This window comes from Macaca fascicularis, chromosome 10 (assembly GCF_037993035.2).
Source record: "Macaca fascicularis isolate 582-1 chromosome 10, T2T-MFA8v1.1".
Classification (NCBI taxonomy): Eukaryota; Metazoa; Chordata; class Mammalia; order Primates; family Cercopithecidae; genus Macaca; species Macaca fascicularis.
The window spans coordinates 86709220-86736475 of NC_088384.1; the positions used below are offsets into that span (position 1 = coordinate 86709220).

A 27256-nucleotide genomic window follows, 5' to 3' on the forward strand; every position below is an offset into this window, starting at 1 on the left:
AAAAATCTGTGATTTCTATTGGTGACAAAGTCACAGGTCCTGCTAATACCACTGTGGTCTGTTGCCTGCATTCATAATTGAAGGAATGATAAGTTTCAGATAGAGATTAATTAAATTAAAGATGTAATACTTTCCCTATCCAAGTTAATGACAGACCAACTAAATTCTTTTCATGGACCCCAGGTTAGGACCTTGTGATAGGGAATGACATTACTTCACTTTACGAAGCTTGGCAGACATCGTTAATCAATTGCAGCAGTCTTTCTCACTGAGGCCAAACTCAGTTACAGCATCTATCTCAGCCCCATGTTCCAGGCTACAGACCAATCAAGATTGAGCTCTTGAGCTGTAATCTATTTGGCATTCCTGGGAAGTGAGAGAGGGGGCAATACCATTGTAAGCATGAGATTAAGGGAGAAGGGCAGTAAAGTAAGGTTTTGCAACAATATGTGGGTAGAGGGCCATAAAAACAAACCATTTGCTAGTAGCTTGATATATGCCACCCAGGGAAACAAAACAAGCTTATTAAATGTCTGGTCATGTAATTAGAAGTCCAGTATCTACAGTAAGGGAGGTGACAGTTTCCTTCTGCTCAGCTCCATTCACCTATTTCTGGGAGTTTTGTGCTCGATTCTGGTCCTGTATATTCAGAAGAACACTGACAAACTGGAACATGGTTTGGGGAAGCAAGCAGGATGGGGAGATATGTGGAAACTGTATCCTTTGCCACTGATTTGTTGACACCACGGACATGCATTGAACCTTTCCTCTGAGCCATTCTGTGCTAGGATCTGGGGACACAAAAATGAACAACCCAGGCCCCTGCCCTCGAAGTGAGGACAGTGGAAAGAACTTGATATGTGCATATCCCCAAGGGGCCATCTGGGCCAGAAGGGTGGAGTCTGTGCACAGAAAGCATCCAGCTGAACATGAGAAAAATAGTACCAGTGGAGTTTCCAGACAATGGCGTGGGCTGCTAAACCATCCAGGACCCATGGCTGCACACATGCTTGAAGGATCTCCAGAAGGGTCAGAAGGCTTACAGGCTTCATATCTAGAAAAGAAAAAAAGCCCTCAAATCAGGCCAAAGCCCTGGCCTGAGGGAGACTTCACTGCTGACACCACAGGTCCCCAGGACAGAGCTCGTGCTGCTGACACCAACGCTGAATGCTGACACAAGGACTTTAGTCCCTGCTACCTCTGGACACTCAGTGTAGCAACCACCACACTAGCACCAGAATGGCACGAGGCTAACCTGGGTCACTTGACTGCCCCCTGGCCAAGACGGAGCTGGGAAGGCCAGCAATGACACCATGAGTGGGAGGTGAGGTCTCAGAAGCAAGGATGTTGGAGGGTGCTGGACGGCCAAAAGAAGGGTCACCTGCCCACTCCAGCCACCAAGGACTAGGTGAATCTGGTCAGCCCAGCTCTTGGCCCAACATTTTATGTGGACCATCTCTATTAATCAACTGAGCTCTCAAAATTGCAAGCTACGCTTTCCAATCCCCATTTTACAGATGAGAAAAGTGAAGCTCAGGGAATCTAAGTCATGTGCCCTGTTCTTTTAACTGCTTCAGGAAGGTAAGTTCGCCGGGGCAGGGGAGTCCATTTATCCACACTGAAGCTGATCTAGGCAACTGGGCTCTAGGCACCACCAGTCCTGGGATCTCTTCCGGCCACAGCAATGCTAAAGCAGATTCCCTGAGTCTCCACCCAGCACTTGCCGCATTCAGGGCTCTACACAAAAGTCACCTCCTCAGAGAGGTCTTCCTTGACTACCCTATCTAAAATGGCTCTCACTTCACCTCTCTCTATCTTTTTTTTTTTTTTGAGACGGAGTCTCGTTGTGTTGCCCAGGCTGGAGTGCAGTGGCACAATCTCGGCTCACTGCAAGCTCCGCCTCCCGGGTTCACGTCATTCTCCTGCCTTAGCCTCATGAGTAGCTGGGACTACAGGCGCCCACCACCACACCCGGCTAATTTTTTGTATTTTTAGTAGAGTTGCGGTTTCATTGTGTTAACCAGGATGGTCTCGATCTCCTGACCTTGTGATCCGCCTGCCTCGGCCTCCCAAAGTCCTAGGATTACAGGTGTGAGCCACCGTACCCGGCCTCCACCTCTCTCTATCTTTGCCCACTTCCCTGCCTGTTGCTTTCTATGATAGGACGTTGGCGTATCTACCTACTGTTGGCTCAGCAGGATGTAAGCCACATGAGAGCAGGTCTTTGTCTTGTTCATTGCTGTGTCTCCAGCCCTTAGCACAGTGTCTGGCACATAGCAGGTCGCGGTAAATATCTGCAGATTTACAGCTGTGAGCCCTCGGGCAATTTCTTTTCTTTCTTTTTCTTTGTTTTTGTTTTCGTTGTTGTTTGTTGTTTGTTTTTTTTTTGAGACATAGTCTTACTCTGTCACCCAGGATGGAATGCAGTGGCCCGATCTTGGCTCCCTCTAACTTCTGCCTCCCGGTTCAAATGATTCTCATGCCTCAGCCTCAGTAGCTGGGATTACAGGTGCATGCCACAATGCCTGGCTATTATTATTATTATTATTATTATTATTATTATTTGTATTTGTATTTTTAGCAGAGATGGAGTTTCACCTTGTTGGCCAGGCTGGTCTTGAACTCCTGGCCTCAAGTGATCCACCCACCTCAGCCTCCCAAAGTGTTGGGACTATAGGCATGAGCCATCATGCCCAACTGCTTGGGCAATTTCTCTAGGCACCAGGACTTTAGTCCCTGCTACCTCTGGACACTCAATGTAGCAACCACTACACTCGTGCCAGAATGGCACCATGAGTGGGAGGTGAGGTCTCAGAAGCAAGGATGTTGGAGGGTGCTAGATGGCCAATAGGAGGGTTACCTGCCCACTCCCCTCGATGTTACCCACTGTCCCCCTTTTTATAAAAGGGGATGATCATATCATATGCCTCCAAAAGTAGTTGTGAGGGTTCTGTAAGTTCATGTAGTATCACAGCCAAGCAGGCCTTTTCATGAGCACCTATTGTGTACCAGGCCTATATGAGGCACCTGTATGGGGTCCCCGCCCTTGAAGAGTTCACAGTCTGGATTGGGTTCCAGCAGAATTTCATTGCAGGATCTTGACAATTAGAGCCACAGGAGTCAGAGAGAGGAGAGACTCCTTGGGGCTGAAAGGCCCAGGAGGTCACTGTAAGAGGATAGCCTCGGAATTAACAATGGCCAATGTGCTTGAGCACTGGCTGTGTGCAAACACCACTCATCTCCCATCCGCCCTTCAAGATAAGCCATTAGTATCGGCATCCTCATCTAACAGTTGAAGAAACTGAGATACAAAGAGGATGGGAAACTTCCCCAGGCTGGATAACTTGTTGGTAAGTAGCCGAAGTGAACCCAGATCATCCACGCTTTCAACTCCTGTGCTCCCCCTCTCCCTCTGCAGCCAGGTGAGATGGGAGGCTAGGAAGATGAGCACTAGGGGCATGTGGACATTCTGACTCCTTAGCAACCTGTCCACCCGCAAAGTCTGGGGTCAAGCGCAGGTCAATATTGACAGCCCCCTGCCTCCATGCACCTGGGCCACCTCCTGGCTTTCTCTAGAAGCTGATGAGTCCCAGCTGGTGTATGAGCAGAGGCAGGGAGCAGGAGGCAGAGCCGGAGGTGCTGAGAGGGGTTGATTCCTCTGTGCCAGGAGTCCTGGGAGCCCGGAAATGCCAACTCTGCAGCTCCAATGCCGCCTCAGCATCTGCCAGGCATGGTTCTGAGCTCGGCTGGTGGGGAAGAGAGGGAGGCAAGAGAGGCCACCTTGGAGTGAGGAAACCCGTCCTGACTTGGCAGGGAGCCTGAATGTTCCAGGAAAGCATTTCCCTGTCCCATGCCTCAGGTTCCACAACTGTCAAGTGGGGGTGGGGAGGAGACAATGCTGATATCTCAAAGGCCCTTCAAGTAGAGCTCCCATTTACCAAGGGCTAACTATACATGAAGTCTCCTATAGCCCTACTTAGCAGGTGCTCCCACTGGCCTCTGTTTACAGAGATGACATAGAGCTGCAAAGAGGCAAAGTAACTTGCCCAGGGCCAACCGGCTTGAAGAGGCAGAGCCGGGATTAAAATTTGGCTCAGTCAGGTACAGTGGCTCACATCTATAATCCCAGCACTTTAGGAGGCTGAGGTGTGAGGATCACTTGAGGCCAAGAGTTTGAGACCAGCCTTGGAAACATAGCAAAATCCCATCTCTACAAAAGTTTAAAAATTAGCCAGGTCATGGTGGCATGCACCTGTAGTCCCAGTTGCTCAGGAGGCTGAGGGAGGAGGACCACTTGACCCTAGGAGTTCAAGGCCGCAATAAGCCATGATCACACCACTGCACAACAGCCTGGATGAGAGCAAGACCCTGTCTCTACAAAATAAAAAATAAAACTTGGCTCAGGGTGACCCAGGCCCAAACGCTGAGTTATCCCACTTGCTTGAATGGTGGGCTCTTGTCTAGGGGCTTTTAGCTAGCCCACCCCTAAACCATGCCAGAGGCCTACCCCAAATCCCCTGACCCTGCAGGGAGCCTGTTGATCAGACTCCTGACAGCCAATTCCTTCTTCCAGAGGTTTCAGAGACCTGCTTAAGATGGGACCTTGTTGGGGACAAGAGTTAGAATGTTTAGGGATGTCTCCAACTTTGAAAGAAAGACTTTTTTTCTTTCCTTCTTTTTTTTAAAGACAGAGTCTCACTCCATCACCTAGGCTGGAGTGGAGTGGCGAAGTCTTGGCTCACTGCAACCTCCACCTCCCAGATTCAAGCGATTCTCCTGCCTTAGCCTCCCAAGTAGCTGGGATCACAGGCATGCGCCATCATGCCCAGCTAATTTTTGTATTTTTAGTAGAGACAGGGTTTCACCATGTTGGCCAGGCTGGTCTTGAACTCCTGAACTCAGGTGATCCGCCCGCCTCGGCCTCCCGAAATGTTGGGATTACAGGCATGAGCAACCTGACCCAGTCTGAAAGAAAGACATTTTAATGGAGGAATATCAGTGTCTGTAACAGTCAGGACAGAAATCTAATTATCACCCAAAATAGAGGGAAATCTTGAGGGTTGACACATCAACCTAGTTCTGGTCAAAGGGGACCAAGGCGACTGCAGGTCACAAAAAGGTTTTTCACTCACCAGTTTATTCATCCATTCAATTGATGTATTTACTGAGCACTTACTATTTACCCAGCACTGGGTAGATGATGGAGGTGCGGCAATGAATGGAGCAGATATGGAATCCCACTCAAGGACCTGTCAGCCCTGGCAGCGGGGAGGGGAGAGACATTCCTTGGAGGGCCCTCGCCTACCCACCCCAGCATTGGTACCTTTTGCCCTCTTAGAGGGAAGGTTTAAGATCAGGGCTTTGTAGCCAGGCAGCCTGTTTTAAATACTGATACCACTGATTCCTAGCTGGGTCTCCTTGGGCAAGTCATCTTGCCTCTGTGAGCCTTGGTTTCCTCATCTGTAAAATGGGGATAGCCATGGGCCACACTCACAGGTTGTTATGATGGTTAAGTGAGGCAATCTACGTAAAGAGCTGGACTTGACTCCTAGCACATAATAAGTGCTCAATAAATGTCAACTAGCTCCTTTCCATCACATATCACCCCTATCGTGGGCTAGATCCTGGGGTCAGGCAAGGGAGCGATGGGAGGAGGGGTTGCCTAGGCAAGGAAGGGATGGAAGAGCGCTCTGAGCAGTGGGAACAGTATATGCAAACGCATTGAGGTGGAAGTCTTTGAGGGAGCAAGGTAGTAGCTTCAGGGCTTGCTGGGACCCTGAAGCTACTACATGCCCCCAACCACCACAGTAGGCCCCTTCCTAAAGTCTGTTAAGGCTGTGAGGTCCTGAGCCAATGAGAAATGAAAATGGAAATATTCCCAGAAATTGCCACTAAGGCATTTGCAGCTGGAGAGGGGGCAGTGTGGTGGAGTGGTCAGAGCACAGCCTCCAAGCAGCTTGCCTGGGTTGGATTTGTGGCTTATCACCTACTGGCTGTGAAACCTTGGGCAACTTACTTAACCTCTCTGTGCTCAGTTTCTCCCTCTATAAAATGGGGCTAAAAATACCATCTGCCTCAAAAGGCGAGGGTAAGGATTGACTAATATTTGTAAAGTGCATAGATCAGTAACTGGCACATGGCCCAGAGTTCTGTAAGTGTCTATTAAATGAATAAAGAAAAACATGTGGCAGCCTTAGGGAGGTGCCACTCAGATCTTCTCTGGACTACAGTCACTGAGAGCCTCCAGCTGCAACACCTTCGCAATCTGCCACAGTGTCCCAGCGCAGCCACTCTTCCAAGACAGCCCGGCTGATGACTGAGCATGGTAGAAAACTAGCGCCTGCCCTTCTGTCGAGTATGGGACTCCTCTATAGGAAATCTTTGCACAGGAGCTCCCTGTTGGGTTGGCCAGGACTTCCTTAGACCTGCACCATGGCCTGAGCTCCCTCTTCCCCAATCTTTCTTTATTCCACCTCTGCTTTCACAGTATCAGACCTGCATCCTGTTTTGAAGGCTCGCCTCCATTTCTCACGGGGTTTTTTCAATAAATCTCTTACACTTACACCTCCGTTTTCACATCTGCTTCCCGGAGGACCAAAATGACACAAAAGAGAACACAGCCTTCCTCAAATTTCAGAGGACCTGCCACATGCCCTTGGGCAAGTCATCTCTGTGATGAGCCTGAGTGAACAGAGCTGTGAGTTTGTTTCATCCTTCTCCTACCCTCTTTTCTTTGGCTCAGAGGAGGTGGGTCTGATAAAATACACTGGAGAAATGGCAGAGTAAGTGAAGCTTACCAGAGAAAGAGCCCCATCAGCGTGGAGCGGATGCATTTGTGGCTACTTTCCTCCTTGGAATTCATACAGAATTCCATTACCGGGTCTGGACAGCAGCTCAGGGACCATCTTGTCCCATTCCCATTTGACAGACAAGAAAGCTGGGGCCCAAAGGGAAGGGCAGAGGGAGCAGAACCAGGGCTGGAACTGGGCTCCTGACTCACAGGTCAGTCAGTGCTCCTTCCTGACCCCATAGAGTTAAGCCAGTGAATCACAGGATGCCCCAACCCCTGTTTATGGATGTGCAGGGTGAGGCCCAGGGTGGCTCTGCCAGCTACCTAGGGTCACACAGCCCTGAGACTCACACCTAGACCCTGGTAGCTGCCCTCCTTCCTGATGGGCAGGGCACAGTTAAAATATGGAAGATGCCAGAGCAGACTAGGTAGGCCAGAGAAGGCCAAGCCTGCAGCCAGCTAGACCTATTATGCCAAGACCTGGGGCTCCTGGGCAGGAAGGCAGTAGGCCATGAAGACATGGGACACTCTCTAGCTCCTCTGCACAGTGACCATGTAGCCATGAACCAGTCATTTCAATAACAGCACCTTCTCCCATGAGGCCATGGTAAGGCTTAGATGCGTGAGGATATATAAATAACAACAGTCAACATTTATCACGTTATTGTGTGGCAGGCACTGCTCTAAGCACTTTATGCGTATATTATCATTTAATCCTCACTGCAACCTTGTGAGACAGGCCCAATTTATACATCCATTTTACAGATGAGAAAACGGAGGCACAGAGAATTACACAGTTGGGAAATGGCAGAGCAGGAATTTAAACTGAAAATAGCCTGACTCCAAATCCCCCTCAATCTAAAGCCCCAGGCAAGGTCAACTTCTCCAAAGGGAAAGTGCTTAGCATAGTGCCAGGTATGTGGGGTGACTCTGTAATGTTGCTGGCGATGTACTAATAATTATTATCGCCATTGAGAAAATTCACAATGCCATCTTCCCAAAAGTCAGAATGAATAGTGAACATCCTGACATGGTTTACTAAACTTCATCATTCCTTCTATTTGGAAGTAAGTGACAGTTAGCAAGTGCTCAAGATAAATATTTGTTGAACTGACTTTTTTTTTGTTTTTTCTGAGATGGAGTCTCGCTCTGTCACAAGGCTGGAGTGCAGTGGTGCAATCTCAGCTCACTGCAACCTCCACGTATCAGGTTCAAGAGATTCTCCTGCCTCAGCCTCCCAAGTAGCTGACACTACAGTCGCGCACCACCATGCCCAGCTAATTTTTATATTTTTAGTAGAGATGGGGTTTCACAATGTTGGCCAGGATAGTCTCGATCTCTTGACCTCGTGATCCGCCTGCCTCGGCCTCCCAAAGTGCTGGGATTACAGGCGTGAGCCACAGCACCCAGCTGAACTGAAATATTTTATGATCTTTTTGGAAAATGCAAAAAGAAGGGAGGAGGAAACCCCATAGTTCCAGACCCTTATTTCACTCTTTTGTGTGAGTTTATTTTTGTTTTGGTTCAAGGTTGTGAACGTGCTGTAAGATTTCTGCATTCTGCACCCCTCACTTAACATATTCTATGAGCTTATCTCCCCATATGAGAATGTTTAATGGCTGCAGAATACTACATGGAGCGAATGTCTTCTTCACAACCCTCTCCTTGCTTTCTCCAATCCAGGGTTTTCATTCCCGTCTCTGATGCTGCAGCGAACATCCTTGGGAATAAAAGTTATTTCGTTATTTCATGTGACTTAGAGAAATTAATTCCCAACAGTGAACTTTCTGAAACCAGTAAGCTGGGGTGGGGGAGGCTTGGGAGACTGAAGGCCCTTCCTGGTGTCCTAGTGATGAAATTCTGCTGGCCATTGTGTATTTCATCCATGCTTAAGGCCTCTTCCCCACTGAAAGTATTTTGGAACCTCATCTCCTGGGCTAAAAGTTTCTTCTTATCTGCTAAATGCACCCACACCACCTTCCAGCTTGTGGTCAGAGACCTGCGGTTTTATCCTCAACCTGACATTAGTGGGCTACAGCACCTATCAATACATAATTTCCGTGGGGCTTCCTTTGATCAGTTAGGGGGTGGATCACTATCTTGCCCAGTGAGAACAGTCCAGTCCCAGCTCTGTCCCAAGTTGCTGTGACCTAAATTCCTTGTTAAGGACTCTGGGCTCCATTTTGCCATCTCTTAAGTGTGAGGTTGGAGAGGTAGAACCATCAGGCAGGTGGAGGTGAGCTAGATGACACCCACTTGCCTTATTTACCCACAGTGAACTAGGCACCCCTAGAGGACAGAGATCCCAGTACTCAGCACAGACTCAAAAATATGGCTACACCACAAACAATTGTCAGTGACTGAACAAATAAGCAACTTCCTCTATGCAAACAGTGAAAAGTTATTCTCCAACCAATAGGTCTACTTAGTCACAGTTATAAGCTATAATTATACGCTGAATCTCACCCGTATACTCATTCATTCTTTCATTCACTCATTCATTTGGGATTTATGGAGTAATCTCTGGGTCTGGCCCTGCTGATGTGTTGAACTCATCTTCCTTCCCTTCTTGCTGTCCTCAGCTGCCCAAGCTCATTCCTGCCTCGAGCCTTTGAACTTGTCAAGCCTCTGCCTGGAGCAGTCTTTCCTGGGCTCCTTCTATGGCTGGCTCAAGTCTAGGCTCACATGCCACCTCTCCCAGGAGACCCTTGCTGGTCACCCTGTCTAAAGGCACCATGACTCTCCATCATCTCACCCTGTTTTATGTTCCTCACAGCCCTGGACAACTATCTGAAAATATATCATTGATTTAAGGATTTTCTTGCTTGGTGTCCATCCACTCAATGGATGGACAGCTGCAAGATCAGCTGCAAGAAAGCAGGGACCAGAGATGCCTAGTTCACCACTCATTAAACAGAATCCCACTAACATGTAACAAATGAGTGCCGCATGCTACAGGCAAAACTGCATGTATAGAACCCTCACTCATTGAGCTCCTACCATATGCCAGTCACCATTCCAAGCCATTTATATGTTGCAACTCTTCTAAAGCTCCCAACAACCCTTAGGTAGTGACAATTATTATTCCCATTTTATAAGTGGGGAAACCGAGGCACAGAGCAGTTGAGTAACTTGTCCAAGGACCTATGGCTAGTAAGTAGGGGAGCTGGAAGACCCTAGTGCACACTGTTAAGAGTGTGTTGAGCCATACATAGGACACAGTCTTTGTCCTCATGAAGCTCAGGGACCAGTGGGTGAGTTGGCCCAGCCTACAATGATGGAAGTCAGGGACACCTCCTGGAGGAAGTGACACCTCGGCTGAGTCTTGAGGACAAGTAGGGGTTTCCTAGGGTGAAGTGCAAGGAAGGACTCTGGGCATTGGAAACGGTATGCAGGTCAAGAGAACAGCAAGCCCAAAGAACCAGTAGGCACCTGTGGCTGGAGCAGAGAATGTATGGGCATGCCCTGAGTCAAGGGTGTGGTCACCTCAACTCTCAGTGACAGAGGTTTAAAAAAGTCCCATGGGCAACATGGTGAAACCCCATCTCTGCTAAAAAGACAAAAAATTGGCCAGGTGTGGTGGTGCACACCTGTAATCCCAGCTACTTAGGAGGCTGAGATAGGAGAATCGCTTGAACCCGGGAGGCGGCAGTTGCAGTGAGCCGAGATCATGCCATTGCACTCCCGCCTGGACAACAAGAGTGAAACTCGATCTCAAAAAAAAAAAAAAAAAAAAAATCACATGGGCAAGATATGAGGCAATGCAACAGGAAAGATGGTGGGGGACTTCTAGATCATGCAGGGCCTTGACAAAATCAGGGGCCCCCATTTTTTTTGGACTTGCAATATGTTTTTCAATGTTTATATATAGGGAGTAAACTGCCTTAATTCCTTATTTGGGTCAGGGAAAACAATCTAAAACCATACAGGGTAAATTCAACGGTAAACCTTCAGTTTACACATCCTTGCATCTTTACGTCTTTTGAAAATATTCAAGGCCAAGAGATCCTGCACTGGAAACTCTAATTTATTATTATTATCATTAGTAGTAGTAGTAGTATTTTGGAGATAGGGTCTCGCTCTTTCATCCAGGCTGAATTGCAATGGTGCCATTACAGCTCACTGCAGCCTCAAATTCCCAGGCCCAAGTGATCCTACCACCACATCCTCCCAAGTAGCTAAGGCCACATGTGTGCACCACCACACTTGGCTAATTTATTTTTAACTATTTGTAGAGATGAGGTCTCACTATGTTGCCCAGGCTGGTCTCAAACTCCTAGCCTCAAGTGATCCCCCTGCCTCAGCCTCCCAAAATGCTGGGATTACAGGCTTGAGCCACCACAAGGGGCCCCAGTTTTATTCTGAGACTTCTGGGCTACACCTCGAGGACAATGATAGGCCCTGATTCAGCGGTGCCCGGAGGCCACTGAGGTCTCTGGCAATTGCTGCTGACTCACTGCATGACCTCAAGCACCTCCAAGCCCTCTCTAGGTCTTAGCCTGCAAACTGGTATTGGATGACCCAGTCCCAAAAGGACATCCCCATTCCACCAGCCTTGCATCTCATAAACAGAATTCCATTGACAGTGAGAGCCTGGCATTCCTAGAGTCTGATTCTGGGACTCTTGTGCACTGGCCATCCCACACTTGCTGAAGCTGGTCTACCACCATGGGGCTTTGCCCAGCAGTCTCTGGGCAGGGGACTGAGTTCTCCTGCTCCTTGGTCCTGCCAAGATATGGGGGCTCCCCTAGGTTTGGGTCCGACTGGGGGTGGAGGGTCTGCTCAGATCCTTTTAGAGACAAAGGAGCTGACCTGCAAAGAGTTCCAGCAGGAGCCCCGCTCCCCCTCCCTTCCCCCCTCTCCCTTCCCAGTCCACGTGTCTCTATTGTCTGCTCCCCGCTTCAGGGAAAGACACAGCCTCGGATGTGTCAAAACCACCACCCCCCGGCAGGAGGAAAATTAATTACTGGACGATTTTCACTTCCTCTTGCAGCGCCCGCCTGAGCTAGGCACCGGAACAGGACCAACTGAGCGCGGCCAGCCATCGACGTGGGGGACTTGCTCCCCCCCCAACCAGTTCTGGAAGAAGAAAGTTGAACCCCAAACCCAATAGGGGGCTCCAGTGGGAGCCCGAGCAGGGGGGAGGGGAGACTTACTCTAGTTAAAGCTGAGTGTCCACCCTGGCCACTTCAGAACTGGGGGAGAGGGAGAGGACTGGAGGCGGGAGGGTCGCTGCTGGCCAGTGCACACTCTGTTCTTTGCATCCCATTCCCTGTGGCCCCATGTGCCTGAACCCCGCCTGCTCGGGACCGCTCTCCCTCCGTTCCCCTCGTCTTCTGCCCCTATTTTGCACTTTTCTTTCCCTTTCTTTGCATTCCTGGGGGGCTTCCTTTTTGTGTGCCTGGATTTCTCTTTTCCTCCTGTGGGTGTGTGTGTGTTGCTACTTCTCTCCATCTCTGTCTTTCTTCTCTCTGTGTTTCTCTCTTGTGTCTTTTTGTCCTTATCTTGGTCTCTCTGCTTCTATTTCTACCTCTTTCAGCGTGTGCGTCTCCCTTTCCCTGTATGTCTCTTTCTGTCTTTCTCCGAGTCTCTCTTCTTTTCCCCGCCCCCCTCACTCCCCTTTCTCCGTCTCTCTCTGTCTCTGCGCCTTTCTCACCCTCACTTTCTCCCCTCCTGCCTGCTCGCTGCTCCCTGCGCCTGGCCTGCCCCCACCGCTGCCGGTTCAGGGGAACGTGTGCGGAGCGATTGTCCTGGGGGACATTTGATGGATTAGAGCGCTGAACAGTTCCATTGCTAGGGGACCACCTGATCTCCTCCAGCCTGCGTCCCATATAAAGCCGGCAGCCGGAGTGCTTAGCACAGCTCCTGCGATCCCCTGTCTGCGCGCCGCCGCTGCCAAGCCCGAGTGGGAGCCCGAGCCCGAGCCGGAGCCCGAGCAGGGGCCGCCGCCACCCGTGCCGGCTCCGAGCGGCCTCCCGCCCGCCCGCCCGCTGGGAGCTGTCCAGTGCTGAAAACCGGCGCGGACAGTCAATCGCGCCCGGCTGGCCGCCTCCCCCCACCGGGGCCCCACGCAACTGCCCCCGCCGAGCCCCCCGCCAGTCGCACCATGCCGCGCTCCTTCCTGGTAAAGAAGATCAAAGGGGACGGCTTCCAGTGCAGCGGGGTGCCGGCCCCCACCTACCACCCCTTGGAGACAGCCTACGTGCTGCCCGGCGCCCGGGGGCCTCCCGGGGACAACGGTGAGTGGGACCCGGCGGGGGGGTTGGGAGGAGAGACGAGGGGAGCTGGGGCCCTCCCCAACTTGGGCCACGAGGAGGGGCGCGTGCGACAGGAAACCCCGGGAGGAGATATCTCTGGCCGTGGGCGCCTCCCGGGCTTTCCAAGGGCCGTGCGTGCGGGCGGGGCAGGGGCTAGGTAGTACAAAGGGAAAGTCGCGGGGTCGGCCCATCCCGCAGCCACGCGCCAGTCGGGACTTTGAAAGTTGTGGCCCTCAAATAGGGCTAGAGTGAGTGGGTGGCGAGAGAACACAGAGAGAGGTCTGTTCATGAAGGGCCAGTGCTGGGGACTAAAGCACAAGGCAGTTTGAGGGTTCCCTCTCCCCAGCTGAGGAAGAGAAGCTGGCTGCCTGGGGAGGGGGAAGGTAAAGAGCCCTGGATGTTCAGTCCCTGGAGAGACAGGGTTGGTTCTCTGGGGGTGGCTGGGGGCACCCTCCCTCCCTTCAAACCTGCTCCCCTGCCGATGTCACTCAAGTGCTCTCAGACCCCCTCTCTCAATAACTCTTTTGTTACCCTCAGCCACATGCCTGCCAAAGGCTGGGCCTGTCCTGGCGACTGCAAGAAAGAGGGGATTTCTGGGAGGGGTTCCCCCAAAGTGGCTCCTGGTCCCCTGGATTGCACTTCTTCCCCATCCCCAGCTTCTCAAACCCCCTCCAGAACCAACCCTGGTGCTCCTCGTAAGCCCCCTCCCTACTACATACACACACACACACACACACACACACACACACACACACACACACACAGACTCCCATCTCTTCTCAGAATAAGTTCCTGCAGGGACAAGGGTTTGAGGAACAAGAGAGGTCATTCAGGTGCAGAAGGGGGTGATCTCTGGAGGGCAGGGAAAAGTGGAGACTGCTTCTGTGGATCCCATCCTCCACCAAGGGGATCATAAAGGGGTTCTCCCCTGATGGCCCCCACCAGGGCAGGTGTCTGGAGAGGAGGTGTCCCTTTGGTAGTGAGAGATCTGACATCACATGTGGCAGCTTTGGGGTGTGTGTGGGGGGGGGGAATGGGGGTGGGGAGAGAGAGATTGAGAGAGGAGAAGAGAAAGGGCCGAGAATGAGGGGGGAACTGAGATGGCAAAGACAGGAGTCTGGGAGGGTGGGGGCTTCCACCTCTGGGATTTCCAAGCACTTCACCCACATTCCATCACTCTGCCACACCAGGTAGAGAGAGAGAGTGCTGGGCAAAGGGCTTTGTGACCTCATCAAGGTCAAAGAAGTTACAGAGTGATCAGGGATACAGCTACAGCCCCTCATCCCCTAGCCTCCCCCAGATCATTAACAGAAACCCCTTCTTCTCTGTCCACATATCCCTTATTCTACTGTCCTCTTTTCGTGACCGTAGGGCCTCTTGAGGTGGAGGACAGAAGCCCAGGGACATGGCTGAGCTGGGCTGAGGGCTGGCAGGACAGAGGGTGGACCTGGGGCTATGCCAAAGCTGGAGAGTGTGTGCTCAAAGCTGGTGGAAACTGAAATATCTGCAAGCTTGGGATATGGATCCCTTAAGGGACTGACACAAAGCTCTGGGATTCCAGCCCCTGAAGCCCCGTTGGTCCTGTCCCCAGGCCAGCTGAGGAAACCCAGAGAAGCCCAGAGAATTTCCCATTCACAGCCAAAACTGCAGGCTGTTCCTCAGGAGGGAGGCAAGAGAATGCCTTGCCTTGAATTCAGTCCAGAAAAGCTTTGAAAGGAGCCCCTGAGTGAATAGTGGGAAGCAGGGCGGGTGCAGAGCCACCAGCAGGGTGTTTCTGCAGAGGTTCCACCGGGTTTAACACCCTAGAACCACCTCCGTCTTTGTCCCTTTCCCCACGGGGCTCCAGACCAACTCCCTCACCTCTCAGGAATCCTGAGGCTGTCCTGATAGCCAGAAACCTGGCCTGAAACTTGGAGGCCGGGGCTCTATATCTCTCACTTGCTGTGTGACCTTGGGCAAGTGCCTTCCCTTCTCTGGTCCTCAGCCTCCCCAGCAGTGAAAGAGTTTTGATGGCAGAAACTAAGCATCCTTCCAACTTTGACAAGCTCAGCTTCTGTGAAGGTCAAGTATGGAGTGTGAAGCACTGGAGATGCCTGCACAGGGGTCTAACAGGAGGCTGGGAGGCCATTGTCAGGTTTTCCTTAGGGCTCCACTGAACATACGCCACCTGGCTGAGGGTAGCGGCATTTCTGGGATCAGGCATTTTTCTTGGCTTTGGTCTCAGTAGGCTACCCCATGTTGAGGACAGGCACCCTGGCCTGGCCACCTTGGCAGTGTCTGCAGTGGAAAGTCAGTGCCAGAGACCAAGCCAAGGTATGACTTGGAAATACAAAGTCTGCCTTGTCCTGTTTTCGGGGGCCTCTTCCCTCCCTGGGGTGTGGCCAGACTGGGCAGTGAGGGATCCCTTATTCCCTGGGTGGGTGGAGGGTGCTGGAGGTCTGCTGAAAGCCTGCCGGCTCCTGGTGGCCCGTTGTCTCCGCTCTGCCGGAAATAACCTTGCTGAGCATTTGAGGGAAGTGTGAAAAATTGCTGAGCCGACGTTTTTCTCTCTCAGCGTGTGTAAGTGTGCTGGGTAAACAAGGAGAAAGAGAGGAGGGGGGAAGATGAGGAGAGGGAGGGAGGAGAAGCAAGGAAGGGAGGGAGGGAGGGAGGGAGAGAGGGGGAGGCCTGGGGCTGGAGATAGTTCCAGTTATTAGAAAGATCTTCTTACAAGCCATTCCTGCAGCTCGGGCTGCAGGGTCAGGAGGAGGCTGGAGGGAGGGAAACCTGGGTCGGGGGAGCAGGGGTTGGGGGAGCTTGTGAATGTGGAGGTCAGAGAACCCACATGCTCCTAGCTGATAAAGATGCAGAACCCCAAATTAAAGAGGTGTACCCCAGCTCTGGGAATGCCTGAGAATGCTGGAGAATTCCTGGAGGACTCCTCCTCCTCCTACACACACACACACACACACACACACCCACACACACACACACACAAGCAATGTTCTTCTCTGCCTTCCTACTCCCTTTCAGCTCTACCACCAGGCAGAGCAGAGGGTGCAGCAAGTGCGTCTGTGCTCCAGGGTCCCCCCAAGCCCACAGAACCCCTAAATAGGAAAGGGGAGCCCCCAAAATGGAGAAAGCACCAGGTCTCTCTGCAGAGCTCCCTGATAAGTGGGAATCGATCTAATTTCATTGTCCCCTCCAGTAAGATCCCTCTCTTGCTCCTCCACTGCTTTCCCTTCCCCTTGTCTCCCCTGGGTGATTCTGAGCACAGACTCAGTCTTTCTGGGAGATGCCAACTCACATCATCCTAACCCTCCGCTAACCTCACCCTCCAACTCCACCAGGCCTTCCCCAGACCAGAGCCCCCATCCTGAAGGATGCTGGGACTCTCAGCCACCCCAGAGAAGGTGGCCCACCCATATGCATGTCAGTGGTCTCTGTGGGCCCCTGCCAAGAACATCTTTTGGAGTGTCTGCCTCCCCTCTACCTTAACGCTGAACCCCAGCTGGGAGCTAGGCCCCCCTTCCTCTGCATCCCCACCCTGTCCTGCCCTCATGCCCTCTCAGAGTGCATCCAACCCAGGCAGATGAGGGATCAATGCCAATCCAATAACGCAGTTGTCTGCCCTCTGCAGCTACATTAAGCCTCCCCCAGCAAGCTGAGGAAACTCTCCTACTTCTACCCATGGGCTTATCTAGTTGACCACATTAAACCAGCGCCCACTTCCTCTCACTCCCTCTGATGGCGCCAGGTAGTCGCTCCAGGCCAGGCCTAGGAGCCCGGCCCAATGTCCCCAGCTGCCACACATCCATTCCTCAGAAAGTTCCTCTGGGGAGCAGTGATGCAAAAGGGCTTCCCCAATCTTTTGGAAGAGTGAGCACAGAGAAGTCTGGGGAGGTGCCCATGGACACACAGCAGGCCCATCTGAGTCTTCTCTAACCACCCATTTCCCTGGTAACTTGGCCTTGGTCCAGGTCCAAGGTCCGCGTTAAAGACAAGTCAGAGGCCCAGGTTCAAAGTCTAGGTCGAGGTCTAACATTCAGTCCAATCATCCAAGTACAGATCTGAGGTCCAAGTCCAATGCCTAGGTCAAACTTCAGGTATAGGACCAGGTCCATGGACTAGGTACAAGGTCAGTGTCTGAGGTTATAGGTCCAGGTCTGCTATCCAGAACAAATCCATGTCCAATTTCAAATTTCAATATCTATGAACAGGTCCAGGGCAAAGCGCTGGGTCCAGAATCAAGATTCAGGCCCAGTTTCCAGTCCAAGGTCATGTCCAGATCTATTCTCAAGGCTGGCCTGAGTTCAAGTCTTAGATTCACCATTAGCCTTCCGGGTGGTCCTGGCCTAGTCTCTCCTCTCCTCCCAGCCTCCGTTTCCCTTTCATGATATCAAACAGTTGAATATGATCTCTTTCAGCTTTGACCTTCTAGGGACCCAGAAATCTAATTTTCCTGTGAATTAACAGGGCTCAGTGGAAGTGTGGAATGATGAGACCCATGTGAGATACGGAATCTGGGAACCCCTGATTTCCTCTAAAGCCTGGGGTTACGAGAGGGTCATGAGGGTCCCGAGCTGAGCTTCCACACTTTAGAGAGTCTCAGTCTTTGACTGCTGAAGGAGGGCGGGAGAGTACACCAAGTCCCTTATGTCAGTGCAGCAGTCTACACATCCCAAAGGCACTCTCTGGCCACACAAATCCACAGTGGGCAAAGGGCAGGGGGGGCAGGGGAGGATTCACTCCAACCTACAGAGGCAAAACTGAGGTCACAGAGGGGCCATGACTTGCCCGAAGTCACAAGAGCATAAATGGTGTGCCCTGTCACACCTCCCTGGTGGGTGCTACATCCACAGGTTCTAGGGGCCCCCACAGCCTGGAGGCCCTCTGCCAGGAGAGATGGGGTCCCTCAGGCCTCTTGGTCTCCTTCCCAGCTGTGGACTCCCCTGCAGTGAAGTGTCTACTGCCAGCCTTTGGGTAGGGAGGGGTTTGGAATGGGCCTTCTAGAGAGGGGGGGGCACAGCAGAAAGTAGGAGGCCGGGAGAGGAGGTGGAACACTGCGCAACACACCCTGTCTCCGGAAGGAAGCCCAGAAAGGGCCCACTGGAGAACCCCCCGAGGGAGCGGGAGGCAGCTCCACCAACCAGGATGGGCAACTGAAGACCCTGAGCCACTCACTGTAATCTCCACACCCCCCTGAAAAATATTTCCTGTTGATTCCTGCAGAGCTCTGGACCTCCCTGTAGGCCACAGGAATTGGGTCACAGTCAGGAAAGACCAGAATACGGGGAATTCCAAGAGGTGGGGGTGGTGGGGAAGAGCCTTGGAATTATCTCGAAGTTCCTTGGACCTGTGTCAGTGGGCATCAGCCCCAAGCCGTGCAGCGTTGGTCATGTTAGGCCAGACCTCACTCTGTCCACTGCTCATTTGGACTCAGGGACCTCCTCCCCGTGGGCAGATGTACCAGCTGCCAGGCCTTTGGAGGAGGTGGGTGTCATTTCTGGTCCAGTGCCCAGGGAACCGCTAACAAAGATGCTATAATAAGGGGAGGGGGAGGTACCCAGCCCCTTTGCCCAGCTCTGTGAGCAGACAGGAGAAACTATTTTTATCCTGCTTTGCTGCTGACAGACCTGGCTTTCTGCTCAGCTGGCTGGAGCTGATTCTCGAGGCCCGAGGCCCTGGCACAGCAAGAAGCAGGTCTAAATATACCCATACAGCAGCCCCTCCAGCCCCCACCACCCAGCAGGGCCCAGCCCTCCTCAGGAAAGTGGGCCGCCTGGGAAGCTGGCCCACCACCAGGCCCCTGTCTTTTTCTGCCCATTTTGGGACAGAGAGGTGAGGCTGAGGCTAGGAATTCCCTGGAGAAAGTTTGGCACCTTGGGAGTCTGGGAGAGACTGGGGAAAGGAGTCCTGGACTGAAAAAAAGAAAAGAAAAGAAAAGGAGGCCAACCCAGCTCTGATGAGAACTTGTTTTGTGACCTGAGGTGGGTCAAGGCCCTTGTCTGGGCTTCAGCTTCTGCAGAACAAGGGCATGGAGGGAAGTGACCTTAGATGTGAGCTAATGTGCACGAAGTATTTAGCAGGGTGCCTTGCACGAAGTAAGTGCTCAATAAGTGATAGACATTACTGTTATTAAGTATGATTTACAAATATTTACAAGGGCCTGAAGCATTTTCCACAACAGCTTCTCCATGCCCCTACTACCCGATGCCCCCACCCACCCCACCACAGCCTAACTAGATGGGAGTGTTTGCGCAGCACCCCACCACCGCTCTCCCCACCACCCCTCCCCCCACCAATTGAAGATCTCTTCCCCAGCAAGTCTCCATGCCCTCTCTGGTGTTTTGGAAAAAACACGGGCCTTGGAAGGTTTCAGACCTGCCACCTCCCTCTCCAGTGACCTTGGGCAAATCCCCTCCCCTTTCTGGGCCTCTGGGCACAGGGCGATGTCTGGCTTACAGGGAGGCTGGTGTCAGTTGGAAGCACCAGCAGTAACAGTAGTAGTATTTGTTACACATGCCCCTCCATCCCCCCAGGGGGTCAGGTAGCTAAATGAGACAGTGTCTGCAGAGGGCCCAGCACCTTAATTCTCATAAATTTACCTTTCACGACTCCTTTGAGTACTAATTTTTAAAAAGATAGATTCTGGACCTTCAGCCTAAAATCTCAAGACTCTTGGGCAGGGAAAACCCAAGTCATTCCCAGGAAACATGTGCACATCTCCAAAGTATTTCTGGTCCCTCCCCATATCCCTACATGACGTGGGTGGCTCTGGTCCTCATTCCTCAAATGGAGGATTTGAGCCCAGAGAAGTTATGCAACTTACCCAAGGTCACACAGCTAGGGTCTGAATTCAAGGGCCAGGATGAGAGATCTCATCTGAGATTCTCTTTTCTCTGAATCCCAGACCATCCCTATCTCTGTGGGAACCCAAACAAGAGTCCTGTCTCACCCTGTCAGTTGCAGGATAGGTATCTCAGCCTTCTATAGTCACCCTTAGGACAGAGGAGGATACGAGTCTGGGTTCCATGCATCAGGTTAAAGTATGGCTTTTAGTCTCCTAAAGAAGTCTCCAGGGTTGAGGCTCAGAGAGGTGAGGTGGTTTGCTCAAGGTCACACAGCAGCATAAGACACCCATGTGTATCTCCTACTCTCTGGCAGATTAGAAGGATATCACCAGGAAATGTAGGAATACTACCAACGACAATAATAATAACAGGTCGAGAGGGCAGCTATTATGTGTCAGGCATTGTACTAAGCACTTTACATGCATTCATTTATTCAACCTTATTATGAGCTCCCTTATACAGGTGTGGCAGAAAGAGGTTAAGTAACTTGCCCAAGGTTGCATAGGGAGATGTCTGTGAATCTGAGGAAAACAGGGTGGAATTGGAGGAGCGAGGAGTGGAGGGGACAAAGCGCATCATGGAGGGACTGATTCAGCCATGATGCAGAAAGGGTCTTTAGACCATTCCAGTCAATCTTTCTCATGTATAGATTCCGCCCAGGAAGGTTAAGCAACCTGGCCACAGTCACAAAGCAAGTTAGAACCACTTCCTCCTAACATGACCACACAAACTCTCATAGGATGCTCTCAACCCATTCCAAAATCCACTGACAGGGTGTCTGGTCTGGGCTCACAATTACTATCCTGAAGACAATTCTGCATCCCTCCCTAGGCAAATGAGCAGCCTTTGTTAAAGGCGCCCCTACTTTATAAAGAGCCCCTTGCAACAAGAGTAAAGTCAACAGTGCTGAAGGCCACCAGCAGAGGGCGCCATGGGCAGAGCACCTCATTGAGAACGCTCTGGTTCACTGATGGAGCTCCTACTATGCACCAGAAATTTTCCCATCAGAATGTGAAATAGAAATTACACATCCTGGGTGAGGAAACAGAGGCCCAGAGAGGAGCAGTAAAATGTGTTGGGGCAGACGCCAAGAAAGCTGCAGCACAGAAACCCATCTGGGGAGATTGTTATTGTTGTTCATGGTAACAGCCAACATGCATGGTGGATTTAAAATGTGCCAGCCACTGAGCTGGAATCCTGACTCTAACTTATTAGCTGCACAATCTTAGGCTTGTTACTTAATTTCCTTGTGCCTTGGTTTCCTCTTTTGTAAAATGGTACCACTTTGTGCGTCATGAGGGTAGAGTGCATTCATGTGTGGAAAGCCCCTGTAAGAGTGCCTGACACAGGAGTGCTCTGGGAGTGTTGGTTATTATTTGTTTATACATTGTCTGTTTACTGACGACCCCTTACTGAAATGGTAGAGGCACATAGAGGCCAAATCGTTTGTCCAAGGTCACACCGCTGGGAATAGCAGAGCCAAAACAATCCAGGCTGTCTGGCACCAAAGTTGTACTCTTATCCAATATGTCATCCTTCTTTAATAATAGAACATGCAAGGCACTGGTTACATGATCAGTCACCCCTCCAAACAAATCCCATTAAAAAAAAAGGACCCGAGGCACAACCTGCCCAAAGGCACCCAGATGGAATCTGTGTTGGAGAACCAAATCACCCTTCCCCTTCCATGGCCCCAGCCACATGAGGTGCAGACCTGCCCTGAGACCAGGTGGACAGGACTGTCTACCAGGCCCTGCTAGGCTGGGGAGTGAGGCTGGCCTCGCAAATCGTCATCACTCATTCCACAAATACTTATTAAGTGCCTACTAGCTAGGGCCCTAGGAATGGGAGGTGAACAGCCTCTTCCTGGAGGACCTCTCACTATGTGGGAAACCAAGGGGGCAGTAGATTCCAATCCTTGCTCCATCCCTGGAGCAAGGGCCATCACCACACTGTTCCTCAGTTTCCTTATCTGTGATAAGAGCAGTTTTGTGATGATTCAGTGAGATGATGGGAGCGAAGCACTTAGCACAGAGCCTGACGCACACAGTAAGTGCTCAATGAATATTAGCTATTATTATCATCACCAGGAATTACAACGTGAGGAAATACAGAAGGAGAAGGAGGGGGGTCTGGGAGTGCCTGACAGGTATTTAACTCAGTCTGAAACAACACTCCTGAACGTTCTGGGACTTGAGTACCACGCCTGGTTCCTGGAGTGGGAAGCAGGGGGATCTCCAGACCAGAGGCAGATGGGATGGAAGACATAGGGTTCGGAGAGGCTGGGCATCTCCTCTCCCCAGATTAAAAAATTGCCACTATCACTATCCCCCTTTACATCCAAGCACAGAGCCTCTCCCTACTAGGTCATCCACTTCCTCAATCCACAATCACTTCTATGTGCAGAGGCCCCTGTGCTGGCTGCTGAAGGGACAGAGATAAAAACGAGGGCATACCCTTGCTTTCAGGGGCACACAGACTTCACCCTGTGTCCATCCCAAATGCCAGATGAGAGGCAAAGGCCTGGAGGCTGAATCAGGCTGTGTAGGGAACCAAACCTGACCAGAATACCCAGCGAAAAGTCTGAACATCTTGGAATCCTGTTTCCCCTTACAAAACCCTCTTCCACCTGCTCACTTCAGCTAAGGAGGCTACGGGGAGAAGGGAAGGAGTAGTGGTTATCGGTTTCAGGGGTCACCAGGAGAAGGTCAAATCCCGCTCCCCAGCTGGGAAACCTCTGAAAGGGACTTAACCTTCATTGTTCTGTGGAATCACAGAAAAATGGAATCAGTTGCTCATCAAGTGCCAGGATGAAAAGTTTGTCTGCCAGAAACTCGACAGGGAGCCCAGCCCCCAGGGTCCCAGGGAAAGTACTAGGACCAGCCTAGGCCATGGGAGGCAGAGGCAAATCAGAATGGCCCCTGCCTATAAGAACCCCCTATGGAATCCCCTGGGAGACCCCAGCCTGCCCACCCACCAATCACTCAAACCCTTGGCAGACAGGATTCCTGGTCTAACTCCAGTTAAGTGGGAGGAGGAGGGGAAGGTGAATTCTCACTGGGGACTCCCAACGACTTCTAGAGGAGCACAGAGCAAAGCAGGCTTGGGAGCAGGTATGAGGAAGTCCCCTTTCTGTAGCACCTATTACATGCCACACACTTGACCCCTCTTAAATGCTCCAGCAACCCTGGCAGGTGGGTCTAACTGGATTGTGATTCCTTCGTGCAACATCTATTCATCGCACATCTACTTTGAGCCAGGCATGTGTTGAGCATACAGATCCAACCCTGGGGAGCTCACAGTGTGGTGGGGGAGGAGACTATCTCCAAGCAAGTAAAAAGCATAATTATAATAGCTAACATTTATATAGCAATTACTGTATGTTCCCCCCTTTGTTAATTTCCTTACACATAAAATGGGGATTACAATAGTGTCGACTTCCTTGGGTCTGTGACAATTAGAGTTAACATGTGTAAAGCACCGAGGCAGAGTCTGGCAAACAGTAAGAGCTTAATACATGTTTATTATCGTCACTTTACTCAGTCCTTCCAACGACCCTGGAAGGAGGTGTCCAATCACAAGCTGCATTTTGCAGATGAGAAAATTGAGATCCAGAGAAGTCACAGGACTGCAACGGCAGAATGTTGTTGGAATAGAGGCAGCATGGGCTTCAGGGTCACACTGGCAAGGGCTCCATCACTTACTGACTCTAAGGTTAGACTGACTGCTGCATCTCTCTGTGCCTCAGTTTCTCTACCTGTAGAGTGGGTATTATAAGACCATCACTCCGTGGTTGTGAGCACTTGATAGTGAAGGTACGCTCTGTAGAACCGTGCCGGCCCCACGCTCCGTGGGATGGGGTGGCGGCTGTTTGCACTGCAGTCGACAGAGGAAGGAATTGAACCCAGGCTGTCTGACACGAAGAGCTGAAGTGCAGGTCGGAGACTGCCACTGTCGGGGCTGCCACAGGGGCGCTGAGCTACAGGGCACATAGGATGACCTGCTCAAAGCGGGAAACCCTCTTCGGCGCCTCCTCTCACCGCCCCTCCACTTCTCGCCCCTCCAGGGTACGCTCCGCACTGCCTGCCCCCGAGCAGCTACGATGCGGACCAGAAGCCGGGCCTGGAGCTGGCCCCGGCCGAGCCCGCGTACCCGCCGGCGGCGCCGGAGGAGTACAGCGACCCCGAGAGCCCGCAGTCGAGCCTGTCCGCGCGCTACTTCCGAGGGGAGGCGGCCGTGACCGACAGCTACTCCATGGACGCCTTCTTCATCTCGGACGGGCGCTCGCGGCGGCGGCGGGGCGGAGGCGGCGGGGACGCGGGGGGCTCGGGGGACGCGGGGGGCGCCGGGGGACGCGCGGGGCGAGCAGGGGCGCAGGCGGGCGGCGGGCACCGGCATGCGTGCGCCGAGTGTGGCAAGACCTACGCCACGTCGTCGAACCTGAGCCGCCACAAGCAGACGCACCGCAGCCTGGACAGCCAGCTGGCGCGCAAGTGCCCGACGTGCGGCAAGGCCTACGTGTCCATGCCCGCGCTCGCCATGCACGTGCTCACGCACAACCTGCGCCACAAGTGCGGCGTGTGTGGCAAGGCCTTCTCGCGGCCCTGGCTGCTGCAGGGCCACATGCGCTCGCACACTGGCGAGAAGCCGTTCGGCTGCGCGCACTGCGGCAAGGCCTTCGCCGACCGCTCCAACCTGCGCGCGCACATGCAGACGCACTCGGCCTTCAAGCACTACCGCTGCCGCCAGTGCGACAAGAGCTTCGCGCTCAAGTCCTACCTCCACAAGCACTGCGAGGCAGCCTGCGTCAAGGGGGCCGAGCCGCCCCCGCCGACCCCTGCTGGCCCGGCCAGCTGAGCCTTCCGCCTCGCCCGCGCGCCTGGAACTCGCTCTCCACGCGCCCCGGGTCCGCTACCTGCGCCCGCAGCGCCCTCGCCCACCCCCCGCTGCGTTTCCCTGCCCATGCCCCTCTCGTGAGGACCCCTGACCAGCCCTGAACTATTCTCTCCAGCCCCCAAGCCCACGACTCACTTCCAGCACCGTCTTCCCCAGCGTCCCCCTACCCACTGCTTCCTTTCCGGCCACCCCTCGGACCTTGACCCCCTGTCCGCGCCTTCAAGGCTCCCAACTCAGGCACCAGGTCCGCACCTCTCCTGCGCCAAGAGCCGGAAATTTCTCCCGCCCAGACCCCGCGCTGCTCTTCTAACTTCTAGATCTTTTCTGTCGCTTCTCAGCTGAATCTCTCTGACCATTCCTCTGTTGGAGCCCCCAATGAAAGCCGCATACCTATACCCTTGACGCCCATGCCTGCCTCAGTTTCCCCATCCATACCTGGACGCAGGCCCTGCCGCCCTGAGACCACAATCCAACCCAGACCATCCCTCTGGCCTCTGCTGAGTCTCCCAGAGTGTGCCCATCTGGGGATCTAATCTTCACCCTTCTTGAAGTCTCCAATCTGTCCCTGATCCCATCCATGCTCAGGCCTTAGGTCCGGCCATACATACACACACACACACACACACACACACACACATTCCCACACACATTTCCTACTCTCTTCAGTCCATGGGGATCTCATCACCCACTCCCAGCACCAGCTCCAGATGCCCTCACCTCTCTAGCAACTCTCACCCCTCTGAGTTTACCTAACCTGGAGGGGGCTTGAGGGGCACTTCAGGGCCCTGCCCCCTAGTGTAACCCCTCTCTCCCCGGCACAACCTGGGCTTCCACAATCTGGAGCTGCCCTACCCCCAGACTCTCTGAGCACTTTCCCCCATCCCCAGGGCCACAGATCCCCTTCCTTACTTGTTGGGGGGAGGTCTGGAGCACCTCACCAATGCCCTTCCCCCGTCCGGCTGGGTCCTTCCAGTTATTTATTTGTGTATTTATTTATTTATCTATTTATTATTCTATTTAATCTCTTGGCCTCACCCAGGGACAGTCTGGCTTCCCCAGCTGGACTGGGAGGTCAGGAAGCCAGGCAAGGAGAGGGACAGCATAGGCCACAGAAGGCTGCCCCCACCACACACACCCCCGCGTCTCGGGAGAAATCCATCCTCACCAGAGCCCGCACTCACTAAGGAAGGGGACTCGAGAATTGGGGGGCAGCTTGCTGACCCTCAACTTGTGGGGTGAGGGAGCATCAGGAGGTCCAGGCGTGGGGCAGGTCCCCGCCCTCCTGAACCTTACCCTGCCACTCCAGGCGGCCCGGAGAGAGGAGCCTCCTCGATTTGTTTCTTATTTATTCCTCTTCCCGAGGGACCCCAGGTTCCAGGGACCGACTGAGCCCCGGACCCGCTAGGGCCTCTGGCCTGCTCCCCGGGAGGGGCGCTCTCTCCCGGCCACGTCTATGCAACTCTCCCGGACAGAGGGGCCGGGCTGCCAGCCACCCGCCCGTTGGCCGCCACTACCTCCTCCGCTGCGCTTTTGCATGCCCGGGCGAGGACCGAAGCACACACCTCCACGCGCACGGGCCCCGGCCCCCTCCGCTTTAAGCACACGCCTCTGCCCCATTGCTCTGCACCCAGCTTACGGGCAGGAGTCCTGGACTCTCAGATCCTCCTCTCCCCTCCTCTTAGCCACAAAAGAAGGGGGAGACTGGAGGCACCCCTGTAGCAGGGGCACTTCCCCAGGGCTCCAGAGGGGTGAATGGGCCTTTGCTCAGCTCCAGGCCCAGCGGGAAGGGAGGCTGCAGGGATGGTGGGAGGGAGAGGGGTAGCAGAAGCAATTATGGAGGGTGTTGACCCTGTAAATAGGAACTTCTGACAGCAATAATTTTCCATGCATGCTAAGCCTTTTGGCCATATTTTGTATGAGCGCTTGGCGCTCCTCCTCCGTCCTATCCCAACTCACCCCCAAACCCCCATCCCTTCCCCACCTCCAGCAGTATTACTTGTAACGCAATTCAGGGATATTAAAGGGACTTTGGCCACTCACCATCGCCTCCAGACGTTCTGATTGGAGCAGGGTGCGGGGGCGAAGGGGGGAATGAGAAGAAGGGGAGGGCATCCGAGAGACAGTATTTTTCCACTCCGTTTTCCTCTCTATAGCCTGACCAGCCTGTAGCTGCCACCAAGGGTCACATAGCCCCAAGGGTCCCTTGGCATTTACAGGGTCTCAGGCATCCTCAATCCTTAATATTCCTCAAATAAGGGTTTAAAAACCTGATTAATAACATGTGAGTGAAGCCAGTTGCCTTAAGACATTAGGGAAGGTGAAGCCTGTGACTAATTGGAGTGTGTCTCACCTTAGAGAAATAAGATTCAAATTACACCTACCAAACAATTACAACTGTGGTCCACATGTGTCTGTGGACAGCCAGTTTACAACCCCAATATTCTTCCCCAGTTCATCCCCTACTGCTCTGCCCAGTCATA

At 52.7% G+C, this 27256-nt stretch overlaps 1 protein-coding gene and 1 long non-coding RNA gene across 2 annotated transcripts in view; one reads left to right on the forward strand and one right to left on the reverse strand.

Moving 5' to 3' along the window:
* LOC135965623 (uncharacterized) overlaps positions 1-27256 on the reverse strand; it is a 46344-nt gene that overhangs the window by 9851 nt on the left and 9237 nt on the right. The window lies entirely within an intron of this gene.
* SCRT2 (scratch family transcriptional repressor 2) lies at positions 12436-26814 on the forward strand. The gene is made up of 2 exons (XM_005568586.5): positions 12436-13029; positions 23947-26814. Exons 1-2 carry the CDS (start codon positions 12897-12899, stop codon positions 24735-24737), a joined length of 924 nt encoding a protein of 307 aa, XP_005568643.3. The 5' UTR covers positions 12436-12896; the 3' UTR covers positions 24738-26814.

Coding starts and splice junctions, on each gene's coding strand:
- SCRT2 (XM_005568586.5), top strand. CDS start 12,897: ATGCCGCGCTCCTTCCTGGTAAAGAAGATCAAAGGGGACGGCTTCCAG. Junction 13,030..23,946: donor GGGGCCTCCCGGGGACAACG/GTGAGTGGGACC, acceptor TCGCCCCTCCAG/GGTACGCTCCGCACTGCCTG.